Here is a 15363-nt window from a genome sequence, read left to right on the forward strand (position 1 = left end):
CCCCCCCCGCCCCCCCCCACCAACTCCCAGAGGCTGCTTGTCCCCTTCCTTCGACTGGGAAGCTGTGTCCAGCTTTGAATGTGAAATGTCCAGACCCTGGCTTGCTTTGGCCCTTTTCTTTACTTAAAGACTTGAGCAAATTTTAACCAATTTCAAAGGCAACACCCATTTGTTATGTTAGGAAGGGCCAATGCCTACCCCTGTTGGTGCATGAATGTCATTCTGGTGCATTTCCTCCGCCGCCGCCCCCCCCGATGGGGTCAGACCACGGGCTCCCTCTCCGGCTTCCCTGACTTACGACACGAACACGATGCTGTGTCACTCCATCCGGAAGCCGCTGGCTACACAACCTCAATTTTCTCCTATATAGTTTTTGGGACTGCAGTACATCAGTTCTTTCTTTCACTTCTATTTCTAAATCCTTCACTGATTTAATAGGACGAATTCAAGGTTCCTGTCTCTCTCTGCTCGACAAAGCGTACGTAGAAGGTGCGTGTTTCGCAGAGAAATTATAGAAACCAACTCAGCAGGTCGGCAGACAGCCTACGAGGCTGAGTTCTGTGAGACGTCAGCCGCTGTCTGCGTGCCAGTGAAACCTCCGACCCTCCCTTTGCCATCCAGAAAGCTTTTTCTACAGAAGTTCAATTACGATGCTTCCCCAACGTCCTGGAAAAGCACTAAGAAATCCCAGCGGGACTGGTTCTCCTGTCACACCCTGCGTCACGTCTGCTGTTGTCTTTCTGATGAAAAAAACCGCACATAACAAATACGTCCTCAAGTACGTAAGATTTTGCGTTTTATTCGTTCCATTGAAAACCCCGAGTGAGTTCGTTTGGAGGCACCCGTCCCACCCCCCTCGCGCCGGGCAGGGCCTGTGCAGGCGGCGGGCGCCTCTGTGGCTCCTGGGCCCACACAAGGGGACTCAGTCCCGAGCTCTGTACATTCACAGTTCTGGATGCCCGCGACCCTAAGTCGCTGCGAAAGAGAAAACAAGATCAGGAGGAACAAACATCCATTCGGTGTCTGTTTATCAGAGACTTTTTCCTGAAAACGCACAGTGGCATTTCATTCAAAAACCCTTCATCCACAGACGCGGGGCCCAGGCCCTTCCTCAGAACATCTCAGCTTGTTCACCTCCTTCATTGCCAGGTGTGGGTTTTTCTCTTTTAAAAATGAAACTCCACGCCTCCCACGATCATGAAATCAGTCCTGTTCGCTACCAAGGCTGTGCGGGAAGCTCTGTGCCTGACGGGCGAGCGCCCTGGAATGATGTCAGTCACCCCGCACCCTGCGCGGGGCAGGAGGGGCTTCGGAATGAACGGAAGTTAAGGGTGTTTCCTTTTCTGACGTCTAACTGTAGACACGCGCATCTCCAAGCCTCAGGAAGTTAGTAAACATTTTCCCTGTACTTCTGGCTCTGGTGGTCACTTCCTATGGAGATGCCCCCGAGAGAAAATCCAATCATCTTAGAAACTCAAAAACAATTTCCCAAACAGACCCAGAGGCTTTGCTTCAGGGAACAAACTCAGTGTGTGGTTGTCATTGTGCTTTGAGGACAGGTTTCTAGTCATGTCACAAGGAGATGGATCAAGGTGGTGTCATGAGAGTGAAGGCAGCACCTGGAACCCCTCCCCGAGCCCGGTGGCGCTGCACCCCGCCGACGCCCCCGGACACAGAGAGGGACTGGAGCCCCCCAGTCCTCCCGGGCGCCCCAAATGCCTGTCGCCGCTGCTCCCCACTCCCTCCTTCCCCGAGGCTCATCTGGCTCCAGATGCCCGGAGAACCCTGGTGCGAAGGGGGGGACAGTCAGCGCAGGCGGGGCCTTCCAGAGCGTCACCGTCCCTGGGGCCCCCGGCCCGGGAGACAGGAACTCCCCCCCTATTTCCCCTCGGCCCACCTTATCTCCCCAACATTCAATGCTCTGATCGGAGCTGACACTTTGGTGAAGTAGATCATGTCACATGGAAACACAAACCCCAAGCTGGTATAAAAAGAGGGGGTTTGTAAAGGACCGAGGAGGCAAAAAAGTGGTTCCGGGCCGGGTGCCCCAATGGAGAGGAGTTCCCTGGTCGAGAGAGGCCGGAGGGAAAGTTAGCTCAAAGCCCCAGACAGCCTCGGGGTCTGTCAGGAAAAGGGCCTATAAATAAACATCCCCTGACCCTCAAAGGAAGATGAAGTAGAAAAGCAATTCTCTTCATAAAAAAATGCTGAGTGTTTCCCGAAGTATCTAAATGAAGTTTATAAAATACGCATGAGCTCCTGCAAATATAGAAACGTTGAAAAATCAGATGGCGGTTCTGCCCACCGATTCCACCGAGGTCGGCAGAGACTTTGTGCCGGAATCGAAACGCGGGTGACACGTCCCGCTTTCAGGTGCGTGTGGCAGCCGCCGGCCTGCGTGGCCTGGAACGGACCAGCAGGGACGGTGGGAGAGGATGGAAACAAAACGGGAGGCTCGAGGTGAAAAGAGAGCAACGCCCGGGCCGGCCCCCGAGTGCCACCTGGAAGGGAGCCCCGGGAGCCGCCCCCACAAGCCCACCACGCCGGTCAGGGCGCGCGCGGCCACGGCCTCGGGCCCGCGCTGCTCTAGGACTCGGGCCGGAGGGCGGGAAAGGGACAGCACGTGTGGGAGCGTGGAGCCCGCACGCTGTCACGGCCAACGGGGCGGCGGCTGGGGAGCGGCCTCGTCTCTCCAGAACCTTACGTCCTAGTCCAGCTTCTTACGAAAAGCCTCCGTCCCAGCGGCCGAGTCTTCGGGGCTGAAGTCGGCGCAGAAGCCGTTGGGGGTGGGAGCCGGGGGCGTCTGTGCGCAGCTCTGGGAGCGCGTCTGCTTGGGGTACAGGTACTCCTCCGCGAAGTCGGGGTACGCTTCGGCAAACCTCTCGAAGTCGGCTGGAAAGACAAAGGCACCTCGGTTACCGGCCTGCGGGGGCAAAGGTCTAGAGTCCGGGGTCTCTCCCTGGCGCCCCACTCACACCCTGGGGCGTCGCGGCATCTGCGTGGACCCCCGGGAGGCCGCGCGGCACCGCACCTCCGTTTTCTCTGCACCCCAGTCCCCGTGAAGACCAGGGCGGCTCGCACGTCCTCTCGGCGGCTCCTGCTTTCGGTGCTCAGCATCCGGCAGCGGCCTGGTTCCCCCGAGGCAGGAGCCTCGACGGACACAGCTAGGCCCTGGGGACACCAGGCGCGCAGAGAGCCACCCCGAGCCATCGTGGGGCCTGCGCGGCTGTGTGTCTCCCGGTGGCCCCGGGTCCCGGCGCCGGGGTGGGGAGTGCCCTCGGGCCGGCGCTGCGGCACCCTGGGGGCTCGGCGATGGTGAGAGGCCCGGGCCCAGGGCACCGCAAGCCCCAGCGGCTGCAGGGAGATGCCGTGCTCCCGCCGGGAGCGGAGCCGCCTCCATGGGAGTCCGTGGTCGGTCAGGGCTCAGCAGTAGCACCCGCTCACCGGGAGGCACGGCCCCCTTTCGCGCAGACACGCGCGCACACCCAGACCAGCGCGCCGCGGCGCCTGCCTGACATTTGGATGCGATTTAAAAACCCATCCAAACACAACGCGCACAATGACCTTTCCTGAGCAAACGTCTCCTCTTCCTTTAGGGAGATTACAGGCCCAGCCTCAGATGCGCACGCGGGCCGGCGCGCTGCGCGGCCGCCTTCTGGGGCCCCTGCTGTTCCCACCGCCCCGGCCTCGGTCCCCAGGCAGGTTCCGGTCCCAGCTCCTGAGGAGCTCGGCTGTCCCGCTTTGTGTGGCGACAGGTGACGCAGCCAAAACCCCGGGAGAGGAGATGCCCCAGGAGTCGGTCCTGACGGGCCGGGCACGGAGTCCCTCCCTGCACCGGGGACCCTGATCTCAGCCCGGCCGCAGCCCTGGGGATGGCGCCTACTTTACAGCTGGGCTGGGAACGTGCTTCTGTTAATGGCCTGCAGAAGCGAGACAGGAAGCTCCCACCGCAGCCCTGCCAGGTTTCAGGAGAGCCTGGCGAGAGTGCAGGGGGCAGCGCCTCCCCCACCTCGCACTAGCGGCGTCCTCCCCAGCTCCCAGCCACCCACCGAACGTGATCCTGCCCTTCTCCTCTTGGTCGATCGCCCGGAAGAGGTCGGTCACGGTCAGCTCAGCCACTCCCACGGCGGTCTTGAGGATGCTGGACAGGGCGTGCTCGTCTATGCTGCCATCCTCCTGCGACCCGTACATCTGCAAGGCAGGGGCAGGCGTCACCCCGTGGCCCCGCCAGCCCCGACTGTCCAGGGCAGCTGCTTCTCCTCCTTGGCGTTCCCAGCTCTCCAGCCGGCCCAGATACCACAGGCTCAGAATGGCGGGAACTCAGCTGCACGACCAAGCCCTCGGGAGCACTGAGTACCTCGGGCAGGGTGGCAGCCGAGAGCCTTCAGTTCCCTGCTCTTGTGTTTTAAATCCACCAGGAAAGGGTGGTATATACACTGCAACGTGAGGACCTGGCGTTCAGCCTTTGGCTGCGAGGTGCCCACTTCACGGATGCCCACCTGAATGGACACACTGCGCTGTGAGTCGCGGTGACCGGTGAAACCGCCAGGAAAGGAGCCAGGCCGCCCCGCCGCCCGTGAGGTCCCCCTTCCAGAAGGGCCTGGGTGACCCACGTAACTGACCACCTCAGTGACCCTGCTTCTCCTCTCCCGTGCCCTAATTCCCACTCTTACGCTTTAAATTCGCCAAGAAAGAGTGATCCCCCAAAAAATTAGGCCCCTACCCTCAACCCCGACAAAGGCAGAGCCCCAGATCCACACTCTCTCCCCGTGACCTGTGACTCGCTGCACCCAGGGCGCGCCGTGTGCCCTCCAGGACCTGTGAGTAATAGACCTGTCTTTTCAAAGTTCCCTGATGGTTGTCGCCGAGGGCATACTGCAGTCACACTGAGAACCACAGGGGCCGGTCCAGCCACAACCTTGGCTACCGACGGGCTGAGACCAGCACACGACCGCATTCCATCCTGCGCCGTAAGCTCCTGGCGTCCTCCTCCTCCTGCCCCAGTTTTGGAGGAGTGGCCCCTGCCTCCCCCCAGCCTGACCAGGGGCTGCAGGAGAGCTGGAGGCCGTCACCCCCGCGCTGTCTGTGGGCTCTCCTCCCCACGCTGGGGGCCCCCTGACCAACCTGCTCCCCAACCCCCCAGACTTTTTGGAGCGTTCACTCTGCCCTCCTGCCTAGAGGTGGGCTTCCTGCGGCGGGATGTCCACATGAGCAGGACACACTGGCACCACCATGGGGATGCCCGGGCACGGGGCTGTCTGCCTTCCCAGGGGGCCCGTGAGGGGTGGTCACTGCAGGGGAGGTCGTCGTGGAGAAGTGCTGGGACCCACAAGGTGGCACAAGCGGTGCCATCCTCCCCGCAGCCCTTGCACCTGCCCTCAGGTGGGGGCCTTGTGAGCGCTGCTAGAAGGTGGTCATGCTCATGCTCAGCTGTTTCACTGAGAAACAAGCTGGCCACCTCCCTGCCAGCCACTGTCGTGGTAGCAGAGTCCACGGGAGACGTCAGAGAAGCTGCTGCAGGGCCACCAGATGGGGCGTGGCCAAGGCAGCACCGGCACAGAGGCGATGAGCCCAAGGGCAACCCTGGGAGGTGCCCGCCAAGGCCGGAGGAGGGGACAGGCTTTCTGAGACAGGGTGCTACCAAGGACCACTGCCGCCACCTGATTAACCCCCTTGGCCTGACCCGCAGAAGTCGCCCTGCACTGAGGGGGACTCTCCCAGTGTGCCATGGAGAGGGTCTGCTGGGGTCAGAAGGGAGAGAAGGGGTTCTCCCGGCAGTGAGTGACAGCGGCTTCCTGAGCTATACGTCATGTTTTCGTGAGTCTGGCTAATGTGAGTTGCACCTGTGAGACACAGACAGAATGTCTCTAGGTGGCAAAGCGTGCCCAGCTTCATCCTAGGGGACTGACCAGGTGAGGCCATGCTTGAGGACAGCCAGGTGGATCTGCGGGTGGGCCGGGACCCCATCATGGGCCTTCCCCAGTCTCCCAGACTCACTGCGCCCATGGTGAACGGCCTGGCTCTGGGCTATGCCAGGGCAGGCGGCTCCTTAGTCCCGAAGCCCTGCTTTCCTCTGGTCAACAGGCTGATGGGGAGGCCGTGTTGGGAGATAGGACCCATTGGTCCTGCTCAGGCATCCAGGACTCAGGAAGACCCTTCTCCACACTCTTCTTATGAGTGAGGACTCTGATTCCAGGGAGAAATCAAGTAGAGGAGGTTTGCGGGCCTTTTTACAAACGACGGCTAGTACAGGCTTATGTGAGAAGAGCAGGCAAACGGTAAGTTTACCAAAGTCAGAAGGGACTAAAAAGTATCACAGGTCTCACGTGACCCAGGTCTCACTGACCCCACAGCTTAAAAGTCACGTAAACGCCACGCTTACCTTGAACGCCAGCTGGATGGTGTCCAGGGTCTGGGACGGCCGGCAGACGACAGACAAGGCGACCACGTACTCTCGCATGTCCATCTCCCCACCGCCTCTCTGGGAAGAGACGCTTTCAGGAGACAGCCCTGCCCCCTCCCGAGCATGGGTGTGACGTCACAGGCCTTTTGGCAACCCGCTTAAAAAAACCCCAAACTACAGGCGTGTTTATCAGCAAACGTTGATTTAAAGCCAAATTTCTATGTGCATTTGACAGCATCTTTTGGGGAGAAAATACCCCAAAAGACTGGGTGGCTGGGAGGATGGGCAACAAGGGCTGGTCTCCCCTTCTCTGCTTCCAAAATTGTCTGAAGAACATTTCTATCACAAGGGAAACAGCTGCCCCCAACCCCCCCCCCCCCCACCCCACACACAAGGCCTTACCTCATCAAACAGGGCAAACAGGTCCTCCAGCGCCTTGGACTCAGGGACCTCCAGCTGCGCCGCGAACTTGGGCAGAGTCAAGCTCCCGCCCCGCTTCATCCTGGCACTTTCTGCATGTCTGTCCAGATCGCGTTCGAGTTTTTCTGGTTTTAGCCTAAACAAAAAATGAGGGGAACATTTTTTTCAATAAAATTACAAAATGCTGAAAATGGCAGATTTACTGTTATGTATTAAGACCCAACAAAACATTAAAGCGATTCATGGACCAGGCAGCAGTCAGTCCTCGAGAAAAGAGGCTCTTCCAGGAGCTTGAAGGCACGAGTGTGCCCTGCGTGAGCATCTGCACAAGCACTGACACCCCTGTGGGTGTAGGGGCCCCCCCTTGGGCAGGTCCTCAGGGGATGGCGGACGGCGGGCAGGGGGGCGTCCATAAAGAGACAGCCAGGGCCGACCATTCAGGGTTTAAGACACTTATTTCTGTGTGGAATGAAGCTGGTATTTGAAAAAAAAAAAAAAAAAAAAAAAAACCCCAAACCTCAGGAAAAGCACCATTAATTAACTCGATTGCCCACCACCCGTGACCTCCAGCTCGGTCACCAAGTGCCCAGGCGGAGACCCTGCGGCGTCCTGGTGGGTGTCCGGGCTGGCACAGAGCCTCTCCCCTCTGTGAACCATCTCACTGCAGTGTCACAGGCGCCCACCGGAGCACTGCCTCCAACTAGGCGCTCAAGAGAAAGGACCAGGGAACTCACCCCAGGCCCCTCACCAGCCTGGCAAACTCTAGAAGGCAGGTGTCCGCGGGGAGACGAAGCTGGCCTTCCGCCAGGGCCAGCTGGCAGTCCTCAAACGTGTAGTCAGTTACGGAGACGCCCAGGGCCCTGCGAGAGAGGAGGGCACCGCCATCAGCCGCCCCCTCCGGCCCCTCGGGGCAGCAGAGCCAGTGCTCTGGACGCTGAGGTGGGCGGAAGGGTGATGCTTAAAGGCCACGTTCAGGGAGTCCCCTGGTGGCCTAGTGGTTAGGATTTGGCGCTTTCACTGCAGCGGCCCGGGTTCCATCCCTGGTCGGGGAACAACCCTACATGCCTTGAGGTGTGGCCAAAATAGAAACAAACAAACAAATAAACAAAATAAAGACCATATTCAGCACTAAACATAAAGGCCGAATAGCTGACCCCAAACCTCAATTACTTGGAACCCGGGGCTGCCCCAGCTTCGGGGTTAGCCTGGCATCACTGTGGTTTCCGCCCGCTAGGGAACTAGCGCGCATCTAGCGCCCTCAAGAGGACGACGCTGCCCGCAGCGGTGGTCAGTTCAGCTCAAGCCATCTTTGCAGGCAGCAGGGGCCGCTGCTCTCTGTGCTGGCACCGCCCTGAAGTCAGGGAGAGTCACAACCCAGTCACTCCACAGAGCGGCGTCAGATTTCAAGAACAACAGCCTCCTCCTGACTATCACGGAAAGCGCATTCACGGTAGGAAATTTACCACATATAGAAAACTGCCCCCCAACCCCGCCTCCGTAACTGAAAGGGCGTTTACTCATTTCGATGGGACAGTCGGCCCTCCAGATCCGCGGTTCCACATCCAAGGACACAGAGGGCAGCTGCACTAGACTGTCTCACATAAGGGACTCGAGCATCCTTGGATTTTGGTCTCCGAGGGTCCTGGTACCAGTCCCTGGCGGGTACTGGGGCACAGCTATAGTTCCTTGTTGCCATGGCAATGCTGTGTGCAGTCAGGTAATAAGGAAACAGCGACTTTGAAGGCTTCTTTCCGAGGCTGCTAAATTCCCCTTAAGAGCACTTAGGCCTGGTCGCGTGGGGACAGACGCCAGAACTGCCCCAGGAGCTCCCGGGCTATCCACAGGAAGGGGGACGAGGCTGGCTCAGGGGCCGCCTGAAAAGCTTGTCGGGACCCCGGCCCTTCCCAGGTGCAGCCCCGGTGTGACTAAAGACCAGGGAGGTGACTGACGGCCCACCTCCGTGGTTCTGGCTGTGAGGCAAGGGGAGACTCGATGGGTTTCTGCCCTTTTCCACTGAACATGACGCGTCTCTGTTAACACAGATCATATGACGTGATAAAAGTTTCTTTAGGATACATATTTAAAATATTTAATGGTTAATTTGTCTGAACATGAACTAAAAAAAAAAAAAAATTACACCTAACCTGTCAGGCCTGCGATTCTGTGGATATTATTTTCTTATCTAGAGGTTGATCAAGGGTGTCACTCACTGCCCTGACTTCCCAAAAGTTGGGAGTTGAGCATCTCCCGCATCCCGGCAGCTCTGTGTCCGCATGTGGGATTCGGAGAAGGGGGGCCTGAGGGGAGCGGGCGCGTTTTGCTGGACTCCGCTCCCAGCGCCTAACACTCTGAGGGCGCCTGGGCAGACTGAACGCCTGGCTGAGGTTAAACGCATGATTTTGCTCAGTGTGTCTCACAGAATGCACTAAAGCGGGGACGACGCATCCGCAGTGAGGAGATGGACTTTCCCTTAGCACCTAAGTCGCACCAGGGCAGCTGTGTGCACCTCCCCACAGGTGACACCGTCCGAGCACCCCTCCAGGCACTGCCGTGGCCGAACTCAGAGGCAGCCCCTGCCCAGGAGAGGCTGGGACTGAGAGGAGGGGTGAAGGCACCTGGGGCCTGGGCTGAGGCTGCCAGGGCCTGAAACAAGCGGGGACTGCAGGGAAATAGGAGGTGAGAATATTCCTAGCTACACACACACTGTTGTACGAGCAGCGCAAGATTAAGCGCAGAAATACCACACTTAGCTCGGCGGGACGCTGTCTGGGTAGATGGCAAGTGTCGAGGACGCGCCGACCCAGGCCAGTGCTCTCGCCCGCGGCCCCGCTGCCTGTCTCCAAGGGACGCGCACGGACGCAGCCCCCCTGGGGACGGCTGGCTAATGGGGACGTTTGCAATGTGCAGAATTAAGTGGCAATGAACCATCTTCCAAATGTTGAACAAGCAGAAATGTCCTCCAACAGAATCAGGAGACAAAGCACGCAGCCAAGCACAGTCTGGCCGATGCTCAGCCTAGGCTGGTTCCAGCCGTCGCCCCGGTGCCGCTGACTGGTTTTACAGCAAGGCCACGACACTGGCAGACGGGGACACTGAGTAACGAACGCTCAGGGAGGCCAAGGGCACCGGGGCTTCCCGCAGACCCCGCCACCCCGCCGCGGAAGGGGCGCTCACTCACTCTGCCATCACGTGCCGCACGTTGCTGGCGTACAGAGTGGGGTCCTTCTTCTCCTCCTCTGAGGGGGTGTACACGGGAAGGAACTGCGCACACAGAGACGCCGGTTACCTGCGTGAGCACAGGACACTGCCCTCGCCCCACCACCACCACGATGATGACCTCCTCCCGGGCAAATCAAGACCTGTCCCTCCACTGCGATCGTCTTTGGAGTCGTCACTGCTGCCCATGCACGCGCGCGCGTGCACAGACACACACGTGTGTCAACTCACAACCCACCTCTCCTCACCGGGAGCACCACTCCTCCGCCACGGAAGCCAGTGAGTCGCGCTTATGACTTCACACAGGGGCTTAGTCTTTAGAACCAAAAGAATCGCACGTGTGCTTCCACTTCTAAAGTCTCAGTTTTGTGTTGTGGGCAACACGACAAATTATTTCCACGTGAAAGACTACTATTAGCTTTTTGACAACTACTGCATTTGGAGAATATAATAAACTGTGCCAGGAAAGTGTGTCTCTGCGTGTTTTAAATAAGTACGTCTCACACCCCCCTGTGCCAACCCCCCACTGTAGAAAAGGAAAAAGACCATCACTGAGCCCTTTTCTTCAGTATGGATATTCAAGAATACAGGAACATCCCCAAATCCTATCAATTCTCATCATATAATTCTAGTCGTTCACTTACTGCTACCTTTTTAAAAACTTTGTAAGTTGCAACAGTTCCTCATATTAGCACTGGCATCTTGTAGGAGTGACACAAAGAAAGAGTTTAGAGTGATTTCACAAAGCCACACAGTTTCTTTCCGACTCTTAAAAAATTAGAAACCAGTCTGAAATAGAGCACCTTCCTTGGAGTCTCACCCCGCTGCTGCCTCCCGGCCACCAGCAAACGAGCCACATAAAATATCCTGGGTTGCAGGCCAGCCACCCTTGGACTCGGGCCACGGCCCTTTCAGCCCAGTCCTTTATAAGTGGCTTATGTTCTACTGAAGTGAAAAACCTGGCTGAAAGCCGGGCTCATTTGTAAATTCAGTATTACTCTGCAGTATTTATCAGAAGGTAGCAAATGAAATGCTTTAAGTTGTGTAAGACTCAGCTCTCATTTTCAGGTGTAGGAGTAGCAAGTTAATTCCCCTTTTAAGAAAATAAACTCTATTCCTCATCCACTCAATTAAATTTACAGGCTGCATGAATGTGACCATATTTATTTGAGTAGAGAGGACAGGTATTGTGACTTTGGAAATGGGCTGAATACTGGGAGGCAGTCTACCTGGTCTGACCAAGTGTTACACAGGATAACAGTATGATAAGTTCAGCAGTACGATATCAGCAGTGTTAGTACTGGGTAAAAATATAAGCCAAAAGAATCATTAATTGCAGGTATGCCAATTGTATATGCCCTGAAGCTATGCTAACCATAATAAAAGAACGATGGGCTTAGCTTCCTGTTGATTTTTAAAATCCTATCTGAATGGATAAAAAGTCATGCAAGAGACACAAAGTTGATGCAAAACCCCTGGGAAGCACCTTTAAGGAGCCATGAGAAATGGAAAAAGTTCAAAGCAAGACAGATGACATATAACTTTGTATCTGTACAGATACCAACATGACATTGTATAATATATCTACAGAGACCCCTATATATCATTGTATCCATATAACATTATATGTATAGAGACATCAAAATAACATTGAGTAACACTGTATCTATAGAGACCACAACATAACATTATAACAATACAGACAATATAACATTGTATAACATCGCATCTGTATAAACTCCCATACAACATTGTGTAACACTGTATCTATACAAACCTCAATTTCCACTTGATTGTGAAACTGACACAACGTGAGCCACAGGATTTTCAACCTTAAAAATGAACGGATTTACAGCACTGGTTAAAAGAGTCTCAATTCCTTTTAGTTAAACTACTTCTGGTTCTGGAGCAAAGTCTCCAGACCCCGCTCCCCTGCAGAGGGCACCACCGAGCAGGCAATTCTCCTTCAGGAGGGGATGCTGAGCCTTCCTCAGCCTAAATCTGAACCTTAAACACACCACCCAGTGACAAGGCTACTTGGATTAACAGAAGTCTCCACTGAGCTTATTAAACACACGCACACCCGCCTGGCTGTGCCCTGGAAGCCGCTGTGCCCTGTCTGTCCTCCCGCTCAGGAAGTCTCGTCTACCTGACCCCGTCCCCTCCTGGCTGTCCCAGGCCCTACATCATGCCATCCCCATGCCCGGCCTCAGCTCTCCGTCCTGCCAGCCCCAAGCCCAGGCCACCGGGACCCCGAAGGATCCCCTTCCCAGACATTGCCTGGCTTCCGCCCACTCCGCCCTCCAGCCTCAGCAATGCCACCCCCGCCACTCGGACGCGCCAGGGCCCTCGGAGGGCTCTGCGTGGCCTCACCACCCAGCCCTCCGCCTCCGAAAGCCAGCCCACACGCCGGCGCCTGGACCCCCGTACGCCCCCAGCAGCCGCGCGGGAGGAGGCCGCATGCTCCCCTCTCCTCTCCGGGGCCGACCACGTGCAGCTGATCGCCGAGCTGACAGACACAGGCGGGAAGAGAGGTTCTCGGTTACCTTCCCGCCAGGGCCTAGGGCACTTAACTTCAGTCCTGGAATCCAGGAGCGTGAAGAAGGCCAGCCTCGTGCAGCTAGCCTCCCTGGGCCGAACTGAACTGCTGTCCAGCAGCAGTGGCCCTGCGCTCCGTTTCTGCCTTTGCTAAAGTCAGCAGCACGGCGGGCACTGGAGCGGGCCTGCTTTCCCGGGAGGACAGGACAAACAGGACAGGGCGGGGTCTGACTTACGCTCCGGGGCCTTGCCACGTCCAGGTGATGGTGTCCTGGGGGCAGGAAAGGAGCGATGAGTCAGGAAGGAAGCCCCGTGTGTGCCACGCCCCTCCTCCCCGCCCACGGGCATGCCGGCCTCGCCCCGGCCCTCGCCCCGGCCACCTGGGGCCCCAGAGGCGCTGTCTTCCCTACCACCCACGTCCCCTCTGGGGCAGGGGAGAAGGGGGAGCCCACCACCGCAGGTCCCCCCAGACTCGCTCACCTCTCCTCCCACGGCCCCGGGGTCACCCATCCCAGCGTCTGCCCAAGACCCCGTCCTGCCCCCCTTCTGCCTCCTCCTTCTCCGGGCGCCCAGGGCAACTTCAGTCCACGCCCGGACCTGCTCTGTGCTCTGCAGGCCCTGCCCTGCCCGTCACCACCACCTAGCCAGGTGATGCTGTTGGCAGCCTCGTTCCAGCTCCACACCCACCTGAGCCCCCAGGGTCCTCGCCTGGACTCTCGGTCAGAGACGCGCGCCCCCGACGGTCAGCCCCGGGCGGGGGCAGGGAGCGTGGAACAAAGCCACAGGGCCACATCTCCCCCACCCCGTGCCTGCCCGGGGTCCCACGGGGACATTTCAGACGCTCTCCATCCTCAGCTGCCTAGGTGAGGACCGTGGGTGACACAGGTCCTGCTTCTACCCTGACACCGGTCACCCACCACGGCTTCCTTCTCTCGCAGGCCTGACACCCACCCGCACCCTCATGGCTCCTGGAAACCCACCTGCCACGGGGCGTCTCACACGCAGTCCCCAGCCCAGCCCCCTCCATGCGGGTCTGTGCTCAAACCTTAGGCAGCCAAAGAGCACGTGGCATAGACCATGAGCGCAGGGCAGAGGTCACAGCTCCCCGGCAACCGAGCTGAACGCTCCCAGAAGAACCCAGTGCCGTGCTTCAAATAAGCCGATGGAGCAAACTTAAAAGGGGAAAATCTAGAGTTCTACACACTGGTGATGGATTCTCATTCTCAGAAACTGGCTAGCGAACGCACCTCTTCAGAGCTGTAAGAACCGGTTGTGTCTGCCGGCCCGTGTGGCTGCCACTTCTGACTGGCACTCTCACACTGGGCCCGTCCACACCCACGGGCACAGGGTCAGTGCACTGACCTTGGACCCCAGGGCGCTGGCCCGGAAGAGGGCGGGCGGAAAGCCCTTGGGGCCCACAGGTGTCACATGGGGGTTACAGACGGGGCGGCCCCGGAGGAGTGCCCACAGGCACCAGAACCTCGCCCAGGCCCCCCACCCTGCGGGCTGAGCTGGGGTCCGTCAAGACCACCCTTCTGCACCTGGCAGAGGGACCATGGAGGCACTTAATCCCTTTCCCTCCTGCTCGTTAGCCTTTGGGACTTAAATATCCTCAGTTTTAAAATGTCCCAGAGTGCGAACTGGGAGGCAAGAGCCACTGAGGACACGGGGGTCTCACACCTACACGGCAGGCTCGAGGAAGGGCCAGGGCTTTGTGATCCACGAAAGCGGGGCTTCGTGAGCTAGTGCTGGGGAATGTTCCAGAATGCCAGGGTAGATGGAGACAACGTCCTGAGATACCGGGCGATTCCCAGGCCCAGGAAATTCACTGGACATCCGTGCCAGGAAAAGACACTCACCAGTTTATTTGGGTAGCGCAGAACCACCGGCTGGACAGGGACGCCTGGGATGAACGCACCTGCAGAGGGAGAAAGGGACGCCTCTTATCTCCGTGGCAGCAAGTCCCCCGCCCACACTTCCCGTGTGGGGCTCAGAACAAAGTGGGCTTCTCTGCCAGGCCTTCCCGGTCAGCAGTCATTCAGTGCTGGGCAGCTTTCCTCAACATCTGTGCCAGCCGTGGACACTCAGAGAAAACCCCAGGGTCACAGGAAACGGGCACAAGAGCATCTCCGGGCTGAGGCACTTTGGGGGGAGTGAGGGTCTCCCTCGCCTTCTCAAGGCGAAAAAGAAATAATTAAGAAAACTACTTACCAGGCTTGAAGGTAATTAGGCAGGTCCTGTTGGTACAAGTGCCTTCTGGGAAAATCATTATCTTGAAGTGGAAAAAAACAAATCAGCATCAAAGGGACAGTTCAGAGTTCACAGGGGCCAATTTCACAACCTATTTCCTCTAGTCCTGATGTGATTTAGGTACTTTAATTATATTCAGTTGAAAAAGTTAAGATGCATATGGAAGCCTTCATTAATTTCCCTTCTAACTGCTGGTTTGACTAAAACCTGGAAGCAACGCAGGTACACAAACAGCATGTGCCTTCTTGGGCGGCGGGATATGTGAACAGGTGGCCGTAGTGCCCACCTGCAGCTGCTGTGCAGACGAGACCCCACTGCCTGGAGAGACAGCCACGAGCACAAAGCAGGACAGAGGCGCCGGGATGGAGAGCCCGTGGCTGAGTACGGGGCCTCGGCGGGGTTGGGGGGGGGGGGCGGGGAGGGGAGAGGCTGGGGCCGGGCCAGCGACGCAAACACCCACAGCATCAGCCGCCTCACCAGGACCTCCAATCACTCCAATTCCTACTGACTTCCAGCAACATAACGTAAGCTAACTT

General features: G+C 57.8%; 1 protein-coding gene across 8 annotated transcripts in view; it reads right to left on the reverse strand.

Moving 5' to 3' along the window:
- Positions 1-774: 774 nt before the first annotated feature.
- The window catches only part of LPCAT1 (lysophosphatidylcholine acyltransferase 1), a 41026-nt gene continuing 26437 nt past the window's right edge, over positions 775-15363 (reverse strand). For 2 of the 8 annotated variants that reach the window (XM_036847567.1, XM_036847572.1), the window contains 10 exons: positions 14789-14849; positions 14437-14495; positions 12814-12848; positions 11817-11871; positions 10002-10084; positions 7558-7683; positions 6806-6959; positions 6383-6481; positions 2705-2892; positions 775-975 (listed from right to left, as the gene is read on the reverse strand). In XM_036847567.1, the coding sequence (XP_036703462.1) occupies positions 798-975; positions 2705-2892; positions 6383-6481; positions 6806-6959; positions 7558-7683; positions 10002-10084; positions 11817-11871; positions 12814-12848; positions 14437-14495; positions 14789-14849 (1038 nt within the window). In that variant the 3' untranslated portion in view covers positions 775-797. Of the gene's footprint in view, positions 2893-2975; positions 3512-4049; positions 4192-6382; positions 6511-6805; positions 6960-7557; positions 7684-10001; positions 10085-11816; positions 11872-12813; positions 12849-14436; positions 14496-14788; positions 14850-15363 lie in introns of all 8 variants that reach the window. The other 6 variants (XM_036847568.1, XR_005019332.1, XR_005019333.1 and 3 more) reach the window with 6 other exon arrangements.

This window comes from Balaenoptera musculus, chromosome 3, assembly GCF_009873245.2.
Source record: "Balaenoptera musculus isolate JJ_BM4_2016_0621 chromosome 3, mBalMus1.pri.v3, whole genome shotgun sequence".
Classification (NCBI taxonomy): domain Eukaryota; kingdom Metazoa; phylum Chordata; class Mammalia; order Artiodactyla; family Balaenopteridae; genus Balaenoptera; species Balaenoptera musculus.